General features: G+C 41.9%; 1 protein-coding gene and 1 non-coding gene across 16 annotated transcripts in view; one reads left to right on the forward strand and one right to left on the reverse strand.

Moving 5' to 3' along the window:
- The window catches only part of LOC105075627 (WASH complex subunit 2), a 49209-nt gene that overhangs the window by 27691 nt on the left and 2697 nt on the right, over window positions 1-18821 (forward strand). For 5 of the 15 annotated variants that reach the window (XM_074374382.1, XM_074374384.1, XM_074374385.1 and 2 more), the window contains 11 exons: window positions 227-358; window positions 2305-2471; window positions 7058-7160; window positions 9202-9360; window positions 11205-11390; window positions 13505-13633; window positions 13768-13848; window positions 14424-14546; window positions 15526-15588; window positions 15939-16151; window positions 17808-18425. In XM_074374382.1, coding sequence (XP_074230483.1) covers window positions 227-358; window positions 2305-2471; window positions 7058-7160; window positions 9202-9360; window positions 11205-11390; window positions 13505-13633; window positions 13768-13848; window positions 14424-14546; window positions 15526-15588; window positions 15939-16151; window positions 17808-18425 — 1974 coding nt within the window. Of the gene's footprint in view, window positions 1-226; window positions 359-2304; window positions 2472-7057; window positions 7161-9201; window positions 9361-11204; window positions 11391-13504; window positions 13634-13767; window positions 13849-14423; window positions 14547-15525; window positions 15589-15938; window positions 16152-17807; window positions 18426-18821 lie in introns of those variants that run through there. The other 10 variants (XM_074374383.1, XM_074374390.1, XM_074374388.1 and 7 more) reach the window with 7 other exon arrangements.
- Window positions 8453-8525, reverse strand: TRNAV-AAC (transfer RNA valine (anticodon AAC)). Its single transcript has one exon. It is a non-coding gene; the product is annotated as a tRNA-Val (tRNA).

Here is an 18821-nt window from a genome sequence, read left to right on the forward strand (position 1 = left end):
TCTGTGGATGAACACAGAGAAGATTGTGGACTGTTGTTACAGGGTTATATATAAGAGAGAAGTGAGATTTCCTGGCATTGTCATTTTTTTTTTCTTCAAAAGGTGTTGTATATATTCTGTACCTGATTAGAGTCTCATTCCCTAACCTTTCACATGAGAGAATATCTTAAGTTTTTTGTGCTGTGTGTACAAAGTTGTCATACTCAGCTGCCACTTGTTCTTCTAGGATAATCTTTTTGGGGCTACAGCTGCTAAGAAGCAGACCTCATCTCTACCAACTCAGAGCCAAGAGAAAGCAAAACCCTCTGAGCCTTCCAAAAAGAAAGCGTCTGCCTTATTGTTCAGCAGTGACGAGGAGGTGGGTTAAAATCCCCTAGGGAAGAGTAGAAGGTGTTTCAGTGGATTTAAGAGTTGGGGCTGGCCTAAACATTTCCTTTTTCTACCTAGTTTCGATCTAGTGAAATTCAGTCGCCAAAGACTATGTTCGCAAGACTCTTTCTATCCTTAAAAAAAGAGATACTTAGTATAGTATATTATCTTAGTATAGTATATTTTCAGAATGATTTGGAATTAAATAAATATGGCCCTCAAATTATAATGTTTGCTAACTCAAATGAGTTAGGCCTTACTTTACCTAGTTAAATGATCGCTGTGTTTTATTATTAAGAACTACAGCTGACATGGAAGGAGTATTTTCTGCTGGTTTAACTCCTTTTCTGTAACTCCTAACAGTGTTTCCATTTACTATCTAGATACGTATTAGTGGAGCCAGTCTTGAATACAGCTTAGCTGCTGTTCAGATTTCTTTTTTATATTTTATTTATTTATTATTGTGTCATTTTATTTTATTTTAAATTGGTGGGGGGAGGTTCCAGGTTTTATTTTATTTTTGGAGAAGGTACTGGGGATTGAACGTAGGACCTCAAGCATCCTAAACATGCACTCTACCTCTTGAGCTATACCCTCCCCCTCTTTCAGGTTTAAGTGTACAGAAAAACACTTTAAATAAAATATTGAAGCCATAAGCATAAAAAAATCTTCCCATATTATAATAATTACTCTTCTTCATTTTAACATTGTAGAAAGTTATGAGGGCATGATGTGGATAGATAAATCATACCTGGGTTCAGTTTTTTTTGTGTGTTCAGTTTTTTTTTTTATTGAAAGCAATTTAAAATGACACAACATAACTTGCTTTTTCTACTCACAGATGACTTTCTGATGGGTTTTTCCTCTTTTTGTTCCTTCCTAATACTGTTAGTGGTTTTTATCCCTGTGGGCAATGGCCAGTCATCAGTAGGAATTTTTCCTGTTACAGTGTTGTCATGGTTCAGGGGAAGTAAAAATATTAGCTGAAGCTGGGGCAGCAGCACGTGCAGAGTGAATAATAACCAGGATTCCAGAACAGTGACTCAACGTTGGCCGCTGGTTGACATCAGTTGCAGAACTGTAAAGAGAACTGATAGCGGATTCCCCTCTGGTGCTTCTGAATTCATTGGTTTGGGGTGTGGGCTGTCGGGAATTTTTTTCTAAAGCACTTTTGGGGATTCCAGTGTGTGGTGGCTGGTGAGTGTCACGGCCCTTAGGAGAACTCTTCTCAGGCTAGGATGTGTGAAGAAATCACTTGGGCATCACAAATGCAGGTTCTGGTTCAGACAGTCTGGGGTGGACCCTGAGACTGTGTAACTAAGGCTGCTGCCTGTGGACCCCACTTTGATTTGCAGAGTTCTAGACTCCAGAGACCACAGGCCCACTTGAGCACGTGCTCAGGAGCTCCTCGATTTGAAGGGGTGAGCATAGCCAGATGGGGTTTCCTTAAATGCTTCCTAAAGGCCAGATTCGGAATTTTGTAGTAAAAGAATCAGTGGCAGCTTTTATGTGTCTTGTTCACACATACACCACATAAGCATTTTATACATTTTTTTTTCCCCCAGCCTGCTTTGGGATTTTTAAATATTTTCCTCCAAAGTTGAGAATTCTTGACTTTTTTTTTTTTTTCAATCTGCCTCTCCGCCTCATCCCCCTCTATAATTAATTTTGATCTCTAAAGTAGAGACGTTCCTTTGTCCACACAGAACAGGAGCGTAGACAGGAGAAACACTGGCCGATAGTGAGGGAGGAAAACGTGGGAATGTCTGAGGTCAAGAGCCCAACTGTCTAGATTTGAGTTCAAAGATGAGTCTTGGACGTGAGCTTTCTCCAAAAGTGAAATACAGCTTAGTTTAACGAATGTGACTTATTTTACTTCTTAGGTTTCTTTATCTAAATTGCCACTGGATTTTAACATATATTTTATATTTTAAGGACCAGTGGAATATTACCAATTCACAGACCAACTCAGCATCTGACAAGCCTAAAGAACTTCGGGACCCTGGGGCCACCCAGGACCAGGAGGTCAAGGCTGTGAAAAAGACCAGCCTCTTTGAGGAGGACGACGACGACGACGATCTGTTTGCTATTGCGAAGGACAGGTGAGACAGCCATCGTAAGAAATCATTTCATCAGCCTCTGTGCTAACAGGTGAAGGTGGTTTGCTGGGCACGATGTCATTTGTTGGGGGTGACATGCTGATTATTCATCACCTGATAATCATGCAAATGAGACGGTCTTTGATTTTTACTTGGAAGGTATTCTCTCCTGGTACTGGAAATTTTTTTTTTATTATTTTAATTAAAAATTTTTTTTCCATTTTTTATTGAATTATAGTCAGTTTACAATGTTGTGTCAGCCCCTGGTGTACAGCACAGTTCCCCAGCCATACACAAACATGCATATATTCACTCTCATATTTTTTTTCCCCATGAGCTACTACAAGATACTGAATATATTTCCCTGCAGTATACAGTATAAACTTGTTTATTTATTTTATATATACCAGTCAGTATCTGCAAATCTCTAACTCCGTTTATCCCTTCCCACCTCCCTACCTGGAAATGTTTTTCATCATGAGTTCTTACCTAATTTATTCTTCTTATATATATATTTTTAACTTTAAAATATTATTTTTCTTAGTTTGTTAGAGGTTTAAGTAGTTTGCTATCTCTTTTGTCTCCCCCCCCCCACCCCGGATACCCTAAAAAATGTAAAGTTTAGTCGAAGTTACTTAGTTTGTTGTTTGGGGAGAAATCTGTGCAGCATAGAAAACACATCCAGTTAGGGAGATCGTCATCTGCAGAGCTGTGCTGTATCACACCAGTTGCTGGTAATCCCCAGCTGATTCTAGGTGTTCCTGCACATCGATACTTGGACTGAAGCCGGCAGTTTCTGTAGAGGGAGCATGGGCTGTTGTTGATACTGTAAAAAAATTTTTTTAAAAAGTGCATGATATTTCTGTCAACCTAAAGTGAAAACCCACACCTGTTCACAGTCACTGCAAGTTCTAACATGCATGCCACATTAGCGTTTAGAATAATTCCCTTGCATATATATATATTTTTTTTCTTTTGAGATTCTTAAAATTATTACTTTGAAATTTAACTGAATGGTATTAGCCTAAAAAGGCAATTGACTGGACCTGCAAACTCTCTGCATTGGTGTAGTTGAGCTTTAATTTTGATTTAATAGATTCAGAAGTATCTGTTTCTGTCTCTGAATATTGTGATCTCTTCAGATGTCATCATTTCTACTTTAGGCCCCATGACTTCACCCCTGGATGTATCTTGGGCCTCTGGTCAAGACTACAGGATCTGGAATCCCAATACCTGATAATAAATTCTGGTCTTGCCAGTCACTCTTTGAATAGCCTTGGACAAGTTATGTAACTTCTCTGGGTCTGAGTTTTCTCATCTGGTAAACAAAAATGATAACAGTACTTTTCTCACAGGATCATTGAGAGGATTAAATGCAATCCAAATGTGAAAAGCTTAGCACAATAGCTAGTACCTTATAAACACCTAAATGTCATTTATTATCTTTCATGTAGGGGAATTAACATTTCATTCCTTTATTGTTGTTGTTGTTGTTATTATTATTATTATTATTTTATCATTTTGCTCTCCTTCTTTCCTGGGACATTGTCCTTCCATTCTTGCCTGCCCAGCTTCTTTCAAGACTCAAATTAAGCCTTCTACTTTGAGAAGCCTTCCCTAACCCAGCAGATGAAGAAAATAGAGTGTAGAGCAAAAATAACTCTGTCTTTAATTTCCACCCCCCTGCTCCCTCCCCATGGCTCTACTGCACTTGAGCATTTTCTACATGGTATAGAAGTTACCTGTTTCCCCGTGCACCTGCTCCCTTTGCCCCCTACCACACATGTGTGATCACAGGTTTAGAGATCAGGAAACATGTTTCATTTGTAGGTCCCAGGACCAGCTGTACCCAGTACCTAGCTTTCAGGAGTGCTCTCTCTGCTCCAGGCTTGTTCCCTCTAGTAATTTCTGAAGTAGTCTGTAAAATTTTATGTATGGGCATTTTTCAGAGGAAATAATTCATAGCTTTCATCAGATTCTCAAAAAATGCTTTTATAGACAATAGTATGTGTAAAAGAAGATGTGGAGGAATTGGTGCCCTCGTACACTGCTGGTGGCAGTGTGAAGTGGTGCAGCCACTTGGGAGCCCAGTCTAGCCGTCCGAGAAAAAGTTAAACATGGAGATACCGTATGATTCAATTTCAGTTTTAGGTACACATGTAAGAGAAACAAAAACACATCCACCCAAAAGCTTGTATGTGAATGTTTCTCACAGTGTTACTCATAATAGCCCCAAAATGGAAACAACCCAAAAGTCCCACCAGCTGAAGGAGGCACAAAGTGTTCCATAAACATACAGTGGACTCTTACTCAGCAGTAAGAAGGAATAAAGTCCTGATGATACATGCTGCAGTATACATGAACCCTGAAACGTTTGTGTTGATTGAGAGAAGCCAGTCACAGAAGACCACGTGTTACGATTCCATTGGTGTGTAATGTCCGGAGGAGATAAATCCACAGAGACAGAAACTAGATGCGTGCTTGCCTGGGGCGGAGGGGAAGGGAGAATTTGCAGGGACCGTGAACAGGTGTGCGCTTTGACTTTAGGTGGACAGGAATGCCATGCACTTGATTATGGTGATCGTTGCACGACCCTGTGAGTACACTATGAAAGAGTAAATCTTGTGGTAGGTAAATTATAACTCAAAACCCATTCTGAAAAAAAGGAACAGAAGCTCTGTGACCCGAACAAAGTGGTGAAGCAGTGCCTTGTAAGGGGGGCCCGCAAACAGCCTAGCTCACCTGGACAGACCTGCTTTATGCTGTTTTTTCAGCGTGATGATAATGCTCCCTCTCACTCTCGGAAGTGTCCTGGTTTAGGCCAGAAACGCAATAGTTACCGTAATGTTTTTTGACGTCTGTACCTTTTAATGGATCAAGATATTCAGCCCATTATTCATGAGAAACAACCCCACTCGCTGAGCTGCATGTTTTTCTGCTGCGGCCAGATCTCCACAGGAGGCCCATTTTAGCCTGAGGTTGCCCAGGGTGTGGAATGAGGTCCGAGGTTAAGAACTCCCCGTCATTAGCTGTCATAACTGTGTCCAGAGAGCTAACCAGCTTTTCTCGAGCTTATAACTTCAGAATCTGGCATCAGATTTTTTTTTCTTATTTTTCTTTTTTTTTTTTTTGGTGCATTGGTTGGTTTTGGTTTTGTTTTTTAGAAATAGTTCTGAAAATGATGCATTAAGATTTTCTTCTGCTGTAACTGCTTAATAAGGTTTTTGGTTTCTTTTGGCATCTGATGTAGTGATTTTTGGAATATTTTGTGATCATTTATCCCCTAGTAGTCATGTATTTTGCTTATAACTTGGGTAAATTTTTATCAGTATATAGCCTTAAAGGCATATTAGATATTACCTTACTGTGTCATTACAAATTGGCTCTTTGCTTTTATAATTTCTTCAAGGTATAGACTTAATTTTTAGCTGTCCTTCAGTGTAAGTATGTTCAACTGTTTGGTTGGTTGTGGTCCCTAGTCAGTCACCCTTAGATATTTTTAAGATGTAGGCAGACATTCAATGTTAAACTAGTGGCTACCCTTATATTATGCCTTGTTAACAGTTAAACTTAGAAAAAAGATCATGGTGCATAGACTTACTGGTGTATATGCTAGTTAATATTTACTGTAAGTAGATGGATATGGTAATCAAAATACTGAAATGACTGACTAGTATTATTTTTCTCTAGCTAACATTGAATTTGGAGTTTTCATCACTTCGGTGATTCTCTAGAGTGCTGTTACCCCACGTCTGATGCTAGGCCTCCCTGTGTTTCTCCACTTTTATGATTCTGTTCCTTACAAGGTCTTAGTATTTGTCGTGGCAGATGTTAATTGACTTCTCCGTAGGGGCCAGTGTGGAATCCTAAGAGCAGAGGTAGGTGAGGACAGGCTGGAGGAAGGTGGTGGGGGGAGCTGGGGCTAGATTTCAGCTGCGGTCGCCCATCCTGGGGTAGAGGTGGGTGAGTACTGCCGTGGTGAACAGTGACCGTGAGCTCTGCTTTCCCACGTTCTTAGAGACTGTGTATGGAGGGGGCAGCATGGGATGGGTTTCAGGTTTGAAGAGAAGGCATGGAAGGTCAGAGAGGCACTTTGGAAAGACAAGGTTAAGTGGCTGTGGCGACACCAGGCCACAAGTCCCAGCCTGAGGCAGGCCCCGGTCCTGCAACCTCTTCACAGCTGCCTTCCCGACCGCTCTGGAAATAGGCCTAGGTGCTCCCTCCTGGTTCGTCCTCTGCCACTGGGCCTGGTGAGAGAGGATGCTGCGTTTGCAGATGCTAAGTGTGCTGCGTGCCCTGGCAGAACTAACAGCTAGTGCACCTGCGGGGAGTTAGAAGTAACTGGAAAGGGATAAGATGAGGGAGGGCCTTTGGCGTCCACCCGAGAATACGGGATGGCGGCTGGTGATTTGCTGGACACAGACTGCACCTACTTCAAAGGTTTTTCTTGCCACTTTAAACCATGTAAGGTCAACAGATGACTTGGGCATTTTGGTGGCAGGTGGGTTCCTGCAGGTGTGGCCTAGAAAGAATAGACTGTTTTGAAAATCACATTTACCTTGCATTTGACTTTCCATTTGTTTGTGTAGCCAAAAGAAGACCCAGAGAGCATCACTCCTCTTTGAAGATGATGGTGACAGTGGAAGCTCCCTGTTCGGCTCCCCTCCCACATCTGTTCCTCCTGCAGCAACGGTATTCTTAACCTTTTAGGCCCAGGAAATATCCTTGAGGTGATGTTACGTGAATAGTGATACTGCCCTCCATCAGGTCCTAAAACCCAACCTTGGAGGCTGAGTCTTACAGAGAAACTTGTTTGCCTAGTTTTAGAAATACCTTCTGGTTAGCGGTATTTTACAGAGGAAGCACGTGTGCAGACTTCTACCCTGGAGAAGTGATTAGTAATCTATTGAATTTTGAAGGTTCTGGAAATAGAAAACTTCTTGGAAGGTGTAGTCATTATGATTGTTAAATAAGACAGAAGGTCAAAGGTAATGCATCTTAACCAGCTGAAGGACTGCACACTGAGCTGGTAAAATATTATCCCCTTTAGGCAACAGTGTATAAAAGATTTTTTGTTTTTAGAGTTCCTAGAATATTTTAAAGTTAAGTGCAGCTCAGTTGTAAACCTATCAAGAAAATTAATTTCAGAATGAAGATGAAGAGTCAGGGTATCTTGAGGAAGATTTAAAACCAGTAGTTTGGGTGGCATTTTCCTTGGTGTAAGGACCATCGTTCTATGAAGGGAGGCTACTTTCCACCATGCTTAAGTCTCATTTTTCACACTAATCCACTTGCATCGACATTTTATATAGTTTTTAGTGAGTCCAGCATATTCCACAAACGTTTTTTCCTTAGATCACTTTGGTCTTGCTTTACCTCTTTGGAAACTTTTGTGGGTTTCCAGTCCTTTATTTTGAGTTCAAATCATTATGTGTTTTACAGACCTCTTTCTAACAGTAACTAAAAATCTCCTTACCTTATTTTTATTATTCATTCATAGTTTTTTCTATCATAGTCAGTCAAGTTCTTTAGTTTCCCAAATTTGTCTTCCCAACCTGATTTAGATATTTCTTCAAAACTTACTTCCTCTTACCATCTAGTCTGATTAGTATGACAGAGTTGCAGTATTTTTCTCAAGAATTTTTGGTAGGTCACTTACCTCAAAGATGCCAGTAACTCTGGGCAAGTTACATAACCTCAGTCTCCTAATCTCTGAAACCCCCGCCTCTGCATAAGGAAAAGATGGGAGATGAGGCAAAGTGCTCGCTAACTTGTGCTGAGCACCGCTTGGTATAAAACACCGTGACTGGTGGTGGAAACAGACTGTATGATCCTTTCAAGTGAATGGACAAGTAGATGTATGATAACTTTTAATGCAAATTAGGAAGAAAGTAAAAGGAAGGGCTAGGTATAGATACAAATATTCTTTTTAAATTTTTTAAAAAAAATTTTTGGCAGGGGTAATTGGATTTATTTATTTTTAATGGAGGTACTGGGGATTGAACCCAGGACCTCGTGCATGTTAGGCAGGCACTCTACCACTGAGCTATACCCTCCCCAGCTTTCATATAAATATTCTTATCAATGAAGCAACTGACAGCCTATTCAGGAGAACAGGAAAACCTTTCCAGATGACATCTCAGCTGGGCCTTGCTTGAAAGATGAGGAGAAATTGCTTCTCCAGACAGTGAGGCTCAAGCATGGAAGGTTTACAGTAGGTTTAAGGAATAGTGAGGATTGATGAGGTGTAGATGGATGAAGGATCATAATCAGGGGTCAGCCGGTGGTCACTTTTAGCCTGTGCTGAATGCAGACAGTGAAAGTTTGGGGTGGGAGATGAAGTCATCTGGTGGGTGCTTTGTTTTGTCAAGACAGCTGTGGATGATGTCAGATAGCTGAAACGACAGGGAAGGGAGGTGGGGAGGAGGGAGGAGTACCTGTCTGGGTGGCAGATGTAGGAATTGAGCACTGGCGCACACAAGGTGTGAACAGACTTGAGACAGGTGCAGACGATAATGGTGGCGGGAACTGTCAGTGGCAGGTGCGGTGATGACTGCTGCTCCCTGTTTGTGCCCTTTTCGCCGCCCTGTCCTGTCTCTCCTGACCCCAGCCTTTTGCTAACGCTCTCACGTGCTTGGGCTTGTTCTATACATTGCCACGCTCATCAGGCACACTTTTCTTTTCTTTTCTTTTCTTTTTTTTTTGAGGATGTCATTAACTTTTCTTTTGATAGAAAAAAGAGACTGTCCCTAAAGGAACCCCTTTGCTGTTCAGTGATGAAGAAGGGAAGGAGGAGGCACAGTTCGGGGTGAAACCTGTGGCTCAGAAGCCTGAGACTGCCAAAGGGTCGGCAGAATTTGGGAGGACTCGTGTCACTGAGGAGTCCAAAACGGTAGACTTTTTTTTTTTCTTGTATATTCTGTTATTTTTGTCTCTCGCATGTTCTTGTAAAACGCATGCCCGCACACACACTTGGACATTTTTTCTGCCGCAGAAAATAAACAGCTCATTTGTTGAAAATTTCGAAAACACTGAAAACTGCAGAGGAAAATTTATGCTCCCACCATCCAGGGAAACCTTCAGCTCTGCCTTTGCCTTCCAGTCTCTCCTCCCGGTGGACGTGTGCACACGGTGATGTGTGTTTTTCCCCTTTTACGTTATTATTGTTATTTTGTGTTGATGTCTGTTTTGCCCTCCTCTGTCTCATCTCGTTTTTCTTTTTGTTTTGTTTCTGCTTTTGTTTTTTGTGGAGGAGGTAATCAGGTTTATTTATTTATCTTTTTTTTTTTTAATGGAGGTAATGGGATTGAACCCAGGACTTGGTGCATGCTAAGCATACACTCTACCCCGAGCTCTACCCTCCCCCTGTCTCATCTCATTTTTCATTTTGGTTTTCTTTCTGCATGAATGCTCTTTCTGACTTGCTTGCTTTCTCCGTAGTCTGTCTGTTTCCCCTGGTTCTCTTCAACTCCCCATGTGTACCTGAATTAAAATGACAGCTTTAAGAAGATTTTAGTTTACCTTTCTTTACACAACCCTGACGTTGGCTGTGAATTATGGAGTAAAGTGAAATTTGTCTTCTCCTAAAACATTAGCATTCTTCTTGCGAGCAGGCTGGCATCTCTGGGAATCAGCGATTGCCTTCAGTCTCTGCCTTTTCTTTTTTTTTCCCTAACTTTTCTCGTACTCTGTTCAACCATCTAGGTTTAATCTTTTTTCTAAGGCCCACATGAAGTATGTTGCGTACACTTTTTCCATCGAGGCTCCTTGGAGCTGCAATGATGCAAACATTTTAACTGTACCTGAGTCGTCATGTGACATTCTCTTCCCACTGATTCACTGTGGCCCTTTTCTGTGTTGCCGTGTCCCCTGGGTTACCTCGGGCACAGCCCGCCCCAACCTGAACTCTAGCTGCTTATCGTACTGCCATCTCCCTTGCTTGAGTACAAGGTTCTTGAGGACTGGGGCCATGTTTGTTTCACTCACCGCCATGTCTGTGGTGCTTAGCGTATTACCTTGCACACAGTAGGGGCTTTTAAAATTACATACTTACTTTAAAAAAGCATATTTTTTCAGTTTAACCACTTTGAAATTACAATACGCTTGACAATTGATGACACATTTAATTGGGATTTGTTTCTTCTTTCTTGGCCATTCATAAGTAACAGTGGTTCTTACACCCCGTGTGTCTTCCCTGAAATGTGGTGCTTGTTAAATGAATAAATGCTGTATTTTAAGATTATTTCAGAGATTCTTCTAATTGTGTAATATGGTGTAATAAGCCTTCTATAGTTTAAGTGTCAGATTTTGTCAATTAAGTTTCTCTTTGGGAATTATGTGTTAGTTAAATACTAGGAAATATATGATCCATTCCCAGTGATCGGCATTTGTGTTACCTCTGTGACTTTGAAGTTGTTTGTTGCTCACAAGCAACCCTGTGGATCAAGGTAATATATGTGCAGATGATATATATGTATCTTGGTAGTAAGGAGTTATGTGTATAGGCTTTAAACTGATTGGAAAAATCATCTTTGACTATGAATTATCTGTACAAGACTCCATCAGATCAAGAATTGGCCTCAGTGTTTTGTTACCCGGGAGTAGATATAATTGGCTGTCGTGCCCTGAAACATGCAAATGTGACAGTTAGTGAATTCATGAGGTGCTTGGGAGGCCCCACAAGATAATTTGTACTTCCAGATGTTACTCATTTTTTTCTCTTATTATTTCCATTAGCAGGAAGCACCTTTGAATGTATCTAATCAGGAAGCAGCCAAGCATTCTGATTTATTTTCACCATCATCTTCCCTGGACAAAGGAAGTAAAAGTAGAACTAAAACGGTTCTTAGCTTATTTGATGAGGATGAGGATAAAACGGAAGATCAAAACAGCTTCCAGGCTCTGAAGAAAGAAGTAGGAAAGGTGAGAAAAAAGCAATTAAGGTTCAAGTCTTCAGAAGGGTAAAGGAGTCTCATTTCACAGTGTCAGTTCTGTGATGTGAGTTGCTGGAGAATTGAGGGTTTCAGTTTCTCCACATCCACACCGTCACTCATTGTTGACCTTTTTCATAATGGCCAAGTATTGGTGAGGATGTGGAGAAACTGGAACCCTCACTCATTGCTGTTGGGAATGTAAAATGGTGCTGCCACTTTGGACAACAATTTGGTGGTCCCTCAAATGGTTAAATGTAAGAGGTACCACATGACCTAGCAATTCCACTGTTAGGTATACATCCGAGAGGAATGCAAACATGCATTCACACAAAAACTTGAGTGTGATGTTCCCCACCGTATTACTCATAATAGCCGAAGGATGGAAACAACTCAGGTGTCCATCAGCTGATGAATGGATAAACAATGTGTTATAAGTGTACAGTGGAATATTATTTGGCAATAAAAGAATTGGACCTAGAGATCGTCATTCTAAGTGAAGTAAGCCAGAAAGAGAAAGAAAAATACTATATGATATCACTCATATGTGGAATCTTAAAAAAAAAAAAAAAAGGGACACTGAATTCATCTACAAAACAGAAACAGACTCGAAGTCTTAGTAAACAATCTAATGGTTACCAGTGAGAGGGGGTGGGAATTTGAGATTTACAAATGTTAGCCACCATATATAAAAACAGATTTTTTTAAAAGTATTAGAAAAACAAAAACAAAAACAAAAGAATGAATTACTGATACATGCTACAACATAGATGACCCTTGAAAATAAGCTGAATGAAAGAAAAGCCAGTGACAAAAAACTGCATATTGTATGAATTCATTTATTTGAAATGTCCTGAATGGGCAAATCCAGAGAGAGATGAAAGCAGATCAGTGGTTGCCGGGGTCTGAGGAAAGAAGTAGCTAGGGATGGAGAGTCATTGCTGACAGGCCTGGGGGTTCTTTTTGAGATGATGCAAATATTCTAAACTGAGATTGTGGTGGTGTGTGAACGGCCCTGTGAATATACTAAAAATGAGTGAATTTTATGGTATGTGAATTTTCCTCTCAATAAAGGTGTTAAAAAAATAGGGAACAGGTGATGGGCCATAGATAGCCAATGTTTTTTGTAAATCAAACTGAGGATATAGTCCACGTTGATTTTTACAACAAATGATTTATGAATTTGTTTGTTGTACCAGTAGTAGCCTGCTTATAAATGAGAGCTACACGTAGTGAAAAGGAATAATTTGCTATATTTCCTTCCAGTCTCTTTCTGTGGATGATTTTTGTATGGAATTTTCATGGTTCCAGAACTTTTAACCTTAGTTGCTATGTTACACTACTTTTTGTGTGTAACCAATAATAATTATTAGTTAATTTTTAATGTGATGTAGTTGTCAGAAGTGAGTTTTTTATTGTCATTATTGTTATTTTAATTTGTAGTTGTGATACTAAAGAAGAAGAGGGAATTTTAGAATCCAGCTGGGGGCATTAGAGTTCAAACCAAGTGATGTAAATAGTAACTTTTGAATATCAGATTCCCTAGCAAACAAAAAGAACTCATTTGGGATCCGACAGTGGTGGAGTGGAAGGTGGACAGCATTGGCAAAGGTTGGCCGGTCACACCTGTGCCAGGTCCTTGGCCTCAGATGCTGATAAGTTCAAGTTAGAGATACGTACTTGACCACTTTCTGTAGTTTCCAATATTAAGTCAGTCGGTGTCTCTTCTTCCCTTTGGGGATGAGATGGAGAGAATTTGTTTAATTTTATGTGTGTTCACCCCTAAAATATTTCTCCATGTGGAACTAAGGATCGTTCTTAAATAAACAGTTCAGACTCTATACAAAGGTTGAAAGATGATCTCTCCAGATTATATATCTGTATTTCTATATACTCTCCACTATTTTTGATATCTCCGTAGTCTTTCCGTCATATGACTGCATCATTCCCCTTCTGATTGGCACTCAGCCTGTGTCCGGCCTTTAGCCACTGTAAACAGAGCCGCAGGGCATATCTTTGTGGTTCCGTCTTTGCAGCTGTGTGTGATTTCCTTGAGAAAAATCCTTACGACTCTGTAAAATACATGAACTTTGTTCTTTTTCCTAGAGTCCTGAGCCTGAGGCCCGCCCCAAGAGCACAGGCGTCTTCCAGGATGAAGAGCTCCTTTTTAGTCACAAGCTCCAGAAGGACAATGACCCAGATGTTGACCTTTTCTCCGGCACCAAAAAAACCAGGGTCAGTTCCTGTTGGTTCTCCCCCCTCAGGGCTTTGCTGTCATATTAGGTGTGATCTCCACAGCTTTACCTGGAGCATTCTTTGAATTGTTTTTGCTTTGGATATTGAATTTGAGTTTTGTCTCTTCTGTCTAGTTGCTGGAGCCAAGTGTTGGGAGCCTATTTGGGGATGATGAAGACGATGATCTTTTCAGCTCTGCCAAGTCGCATCCTTTGGTACCAGCCTTTTGTTCTCAGTACTGCGGTGTGTGGGAAGGCTTCTGGGAGAGGAAATTAATGTCCAATTACATGATTAAGGAGAATGCTCTCTAGTGGACAGCAAATAATGTGCTGATGACAGTGTTCATGTTGTCCCCATCTTATGTTTCCTAACTAACATTAAAGCATTAACTGACTCAGGCTTTCTCACTGTATGACACATTTGTTTGATTTTTGTTTATTGAAACACCAATGCATGTGTTACGATGACAAACTATTCATGCCTTTCAGGTAGAAGGCTATAAATCTGGGTGTGGTTAGCCTGTGTGTGTCATTTCCCCCCTTCCCCAGTAGATTTTGTAAGTACTCTCAATTTTCTGTTTACCACAGAGAGGACGCATGAGAAGTCACAGCCTTTAGAACGCTATTTCTAAAATGTCACCTTTGAATTTGTGCATTTGACCCTCATTTGAGAGTTGACTTTTAAAACTAAGAAGCCACTCTTTTTTTTCCTTCTTCTTTTTTTGCATTATGACTTTTCTTTAAAATTTCCAAGATACTTAACAGACTTTGGGTATTCTTTGCTTTTGAAGATACCAGAAAAGAAGAAGGTAGTGAAAAAAGACCAGTCTGTTTCCTCTTTCAAGAATCAGAAACATCCTGAATCCACTCAAGGTATCAAAGAAAAAGGCATATGGAAATTGGAGACACCTCAGGTTAGAACTGATCTCTTTAAGGACTCTCAGCTCTTGTTTGCGTCCCAGTACAGAGTAACTCCTTCATGCAGGCCCCAGGTCCTTCAGAGTTCTCTTAATTAAGGAGGACACAACCACCAGGACCACCTCTCTTTGTTTACTGTTTTTGTTTTTTAACCGCTGCTCATCTCTCCTCTCCTCACTCCACACTCCGGTTCCACAAATCTATACTTACCGTTCTATTTGGAGTACCCTCAGGTTTGATTCCAAGATAGAATTAAAGTAGGATGAATACCTTCTTCCCACTAGAACCCCATTTCTCCCTTTGAGCTACCTTGGTGTAGGATTCTATTAGAATTAAGTATCAATTACATCCAATTTCTCGGTTCCGTCTCTGTGTTACCTCCTCTGAGCTCATCACTATTAGGCCTCCATCCTCAGCCGTCTTCTCTATGGCGCCACTCCTGAGAACAGACCAGCACCAGACAGCGAGTCCTGGTTCTGGCTGAGAGCTGTCCCTGGACGTCTCACTGAGGCCTCAGTGCTCTGAGCTACCAAATGAGGCATGAGGACTAGCACCTCTCCAGTGACTCGAGTCTCAGCTTCTTCTGCCCCTAAAACGAGTGCATTAGGCTGCAGTTGAATTTCTGTGTGCTCTGTAATATTTGCCGTGTGAGATAACCAGCTGCTTTAACCAGGTTTTGGTGCTCGGATACACCGCACTTCTTAACGAATCTTACTCATGACCTTTGTCTCCCTTTACTCCATGATTGCTCTCACAGCCCTCTACTTTCACAGTGGATAAAGAGTCACAAATGAAGTAATGTAGTGAGATGTTTTGAGGCCCCAAGAGAGATCTGAATGCCTTTTCCATTATAGAACTACAGAAATTGACAGCTTTGTTCCATCACAGAGTTATTTACAGACATAAGCGTAATCCAAGAGACACTTTTCCTTCTGTTTCCCTGATGGATTTTTAACTGAATGTAATTTCACACAGGACTCTCCAGGTCCCGCTCCATTTAAAAGCAAAGAGCCATCCCCTCGGATCTGGAAAATACAAGTAATTATAACATGTCTGGAATCTTCGTTGCCTGCCTTGCGGCATCTGTAAACTTTTTGGGGTTTTCCTTTTGTCAGCTGCTGCCAGGCATCTTCTCATCTCCTTTTCACCCTCTAGCTGTTGCTTCCTGTGTGCTGGGTCTGTAACACCTCTTCTCTGGTCCCTGCGGTGGGCACAGGTGTATAACCATCTGTTTTCATTCTAAGACTAGATCAGGAGACTTCCCTGCTCACCTCTTTCTCCTCTCGTACATTATATTATGTACAGTCTCTCTTCCTGTGTCCCAGTAATGATAGTAGATTGTTGTGTTTAAGGAAGCATACAGAGTAAGTTTCATCTTTCTTTTTCAGGCAAATTTAGCAATTAACCCAGCAGCCTTGCTTCCTGCAGCGACGACCCAGATCTCGGGAAAGAAGCCTGTTTTGTCGGAGTTGGATTGTCCTTCGTCTGAACCCGGGAGGATCCACAGTCCAGAAAGTGTGCCTGCTCTTCCCGGGAGCGGGGAGGCTGGTGTGAGTTTTGATCTCCCAGCTCAGGCAGACACCTTACCCAGTGCCAACAAGGTGAGGAAACTGCCTTTGCTTCCTTGCCTGCCTTTTTAAAAAAAAAAAAAACAACAAAAAACCAGAACAATTCGTGTGTTTCTTCCTACTCCATCCTTTGCACATAATAGGCTGACCGTGATTCCTCACTTGAAGGAGGTACCTCATCTTTCCTTCAGCCTTTCCGCCCTCCTTCCACCTCCCTGGTTCTGTGTCTCCTCTCCCACTGCCCGCATTTGTTCCATTTACACTCTGCTCAGGAGATACAGTGAAGTCCCAAGACCTCCCGGTTCTCTGGCACTGCCACGTGGAGGTCTTCTAAACACAGAGCCGATCTCCTTACCCTGTGCTTCCTCTGCCATCTCTTTACTGCTCAAAGGAGGACAGTCAGGCTCCTCAGTTTGGTATTAAAGCCTTTTACAGTCTATGCTCACTGAAGCTTCCAGCTTCCCCACCAGTCACCCCGACACTATCAGCCTAAACCCAGTCTCAGCAGGCACTGTTCCCTGAACACACATGCCCCGACCTGCTGCCGCCGCCGCCATCAGCTCCCGCTGTCTCCTCTTCCTCATCGACAGCTCTGCACAGACTTCACAGCTTCGGGGATATTTCCCGTCCTGCCCCTTGTCCCGGGCTCCCTCCCTGAGATCCCCTGGCACTTATGGTCCTGTCACACTGTTCCATAGGACTGTGGACTTGTGCCAAATGGACTGTGAGCTCTTGGGGGTTTTGCTTTTTAGTTGGTTCTCGCTTTTTCAATCCAGTCTTCCTGTCAAAAAAAAAAGTCTGAGCTGTTCTCTGAGTAGGCGACAGTACCTAGGATAACCCTGCAGATACATTCATTTCAGATATTTCCAAATCTGTTTTTCTTACAAAAAATAAAATATCTTTTTTTCTTTTCTCTTTTTTTTTTTGGTTAAGCTTAAATTGGCTGCTTCATGAAACAATTTGTGAAATTTCCTTGAAAAAGACTAACACAATCAAGTACTTTGCCCAAAGTATCTTATGCCTTCTTAAAACTACTTGATTGTATGTTTTTGGAAATACTACAAATATTACATTATTGCTAATAAGTGACTCATATTTCGAGGTTTTATTGAAAAAGTTCTGATTCCTAAGCCACATTTTCTTACGTAAAGTATTTAACGCTTGGAGTTAGTGTTTGTTGACTTGAAGAAAAGAACATGTGAGATTACCTCTCTTTCTTTATCTTATCTCTCTGCTCCTGGGGCCCAATTTTAGGCTAGCCTTCTATTAAAGGTCAGTACCAGATTCCCCCTGATTTGTTCTCGTTTTGAAAGATTCCCACATTGAAACTGAGGGCAGAGTAGGGGCCAGGGAGCACCGTGGGACACAGAGCATACCAACACACCTACTTCACAGGGTTCCAGTGGCGGATGAAACCTTTTGTATGAAACTGAGTGGAAATTGCCCTCAAAAGACTCAAAAACAGGGACCACTAAGGAATTAAGAATGACTTAGTCTAGGAGGAGTAGGAGTTCTTAAACACCTTTGAAAATCTTTGAGCAATAACCTCTTCTGTGTCTGAGATAATATCTGGATGGAAGTGGACCAGACAGCCTGACTGTATTTTTAGTCGCTGATTATTTGCCTTGTTAGCTTTGAGCACCTTATAAAAATGGCCAGATCAGCAAGTGTTTTTTTTTCCCATTGCAGAGCCGGGTCAAAGTGAGAGGGAAGCGTAGACCACAGACGCGTGCAGCCCGGAGGCTGGCTGCCGAGGAGTCCGGCGAGGCTGAGGACATGAGCGGCCCCAGAGGATTTGTTGCCCAGTTGGCAGATGGCACTACTTCACTGGATAGTCGTCAGCCACAGCCCAGGGCGACTGGTGGAGAAGAGAGGTCTGAAGAGGCCGTGGCAGCTGCGACTCCAACTTGGGCAGGTGGTCCTGTGCTGGGAGTGGACAGAAGCCCCTTTGCCAAGTCTCTGAGTCAGCCTCTGGAGGGTGACCTTTTTGATTCTGGAGACATCTTTTCCAAGGGCATCACATCTCAGTCCACGGGGAGAAGAAAAGCCAAGGGGAAGGCAGCAGACAGCCCGGCCAACCCGCCCGGGGGGAGTAAAGAAAAAAGCCCCCTGTTTCCTCCTCTGGGGGAAGCAGGCAGTGACGACGATCTCTTCCAGTCTGTTAAACCAAAACCAGCGAAGAAAACGAATCCTTTTCCTCTCCTGGAAGATGAGGATGATCTCTTCACAGACCCAAAAGGCAAGAAGAATGAGTCAAAACCCAACAGTCAGCAGGATGTTCTCTCAAAAACAGAAGATATTTTTGAGGTAATAGGACATAACAGCACATTTTTCCGTGCCTGGTTCTTTGTTGAGGAAAATACCCGATAGGCTCATGGGAACCACGGGTTACATTAGACCTGTGTTGTGGCTGCCCGATACCTGCTTGCTTAGTCATTGCAGTTAGGTTCTCTTACCAGTAACTCTGAAACTTATTCAGAAGCAGTTTTCTGTTTTGTTTCTGGCCGTAGCCACTGACACAGATCCTGATTTTTATAGTTTTTCTCAGGATGTGGCTGCAGTCTGTGTATATAAAATAGTGTATCTACAGCTCGCGTGTTTAACCTCTGGTTCTTGGGGAAACAGGCCCTGGCTGGAGCTGACTGATGCTCTAACGCAGGTAGCGAGGCCTTCGGGACATTCTTCAGGCAGATTTTGTTGAGC

Source organism: Camelus bactrianus, chromosome 11 (genome assembly GCF_048773025.1).
Source record: "Camelus bactrianus isolate YW-2024 breed Bactrian camel chromosome 11, ASM4877302v1, whole genome shotgun sequence".
Classification (NCBI taxonomy): Eukaryota; Metazoa; Chordata; class Mammalia; order Artiodactyla; family Camelidae; genus Camelus; species Camelus bactrianus.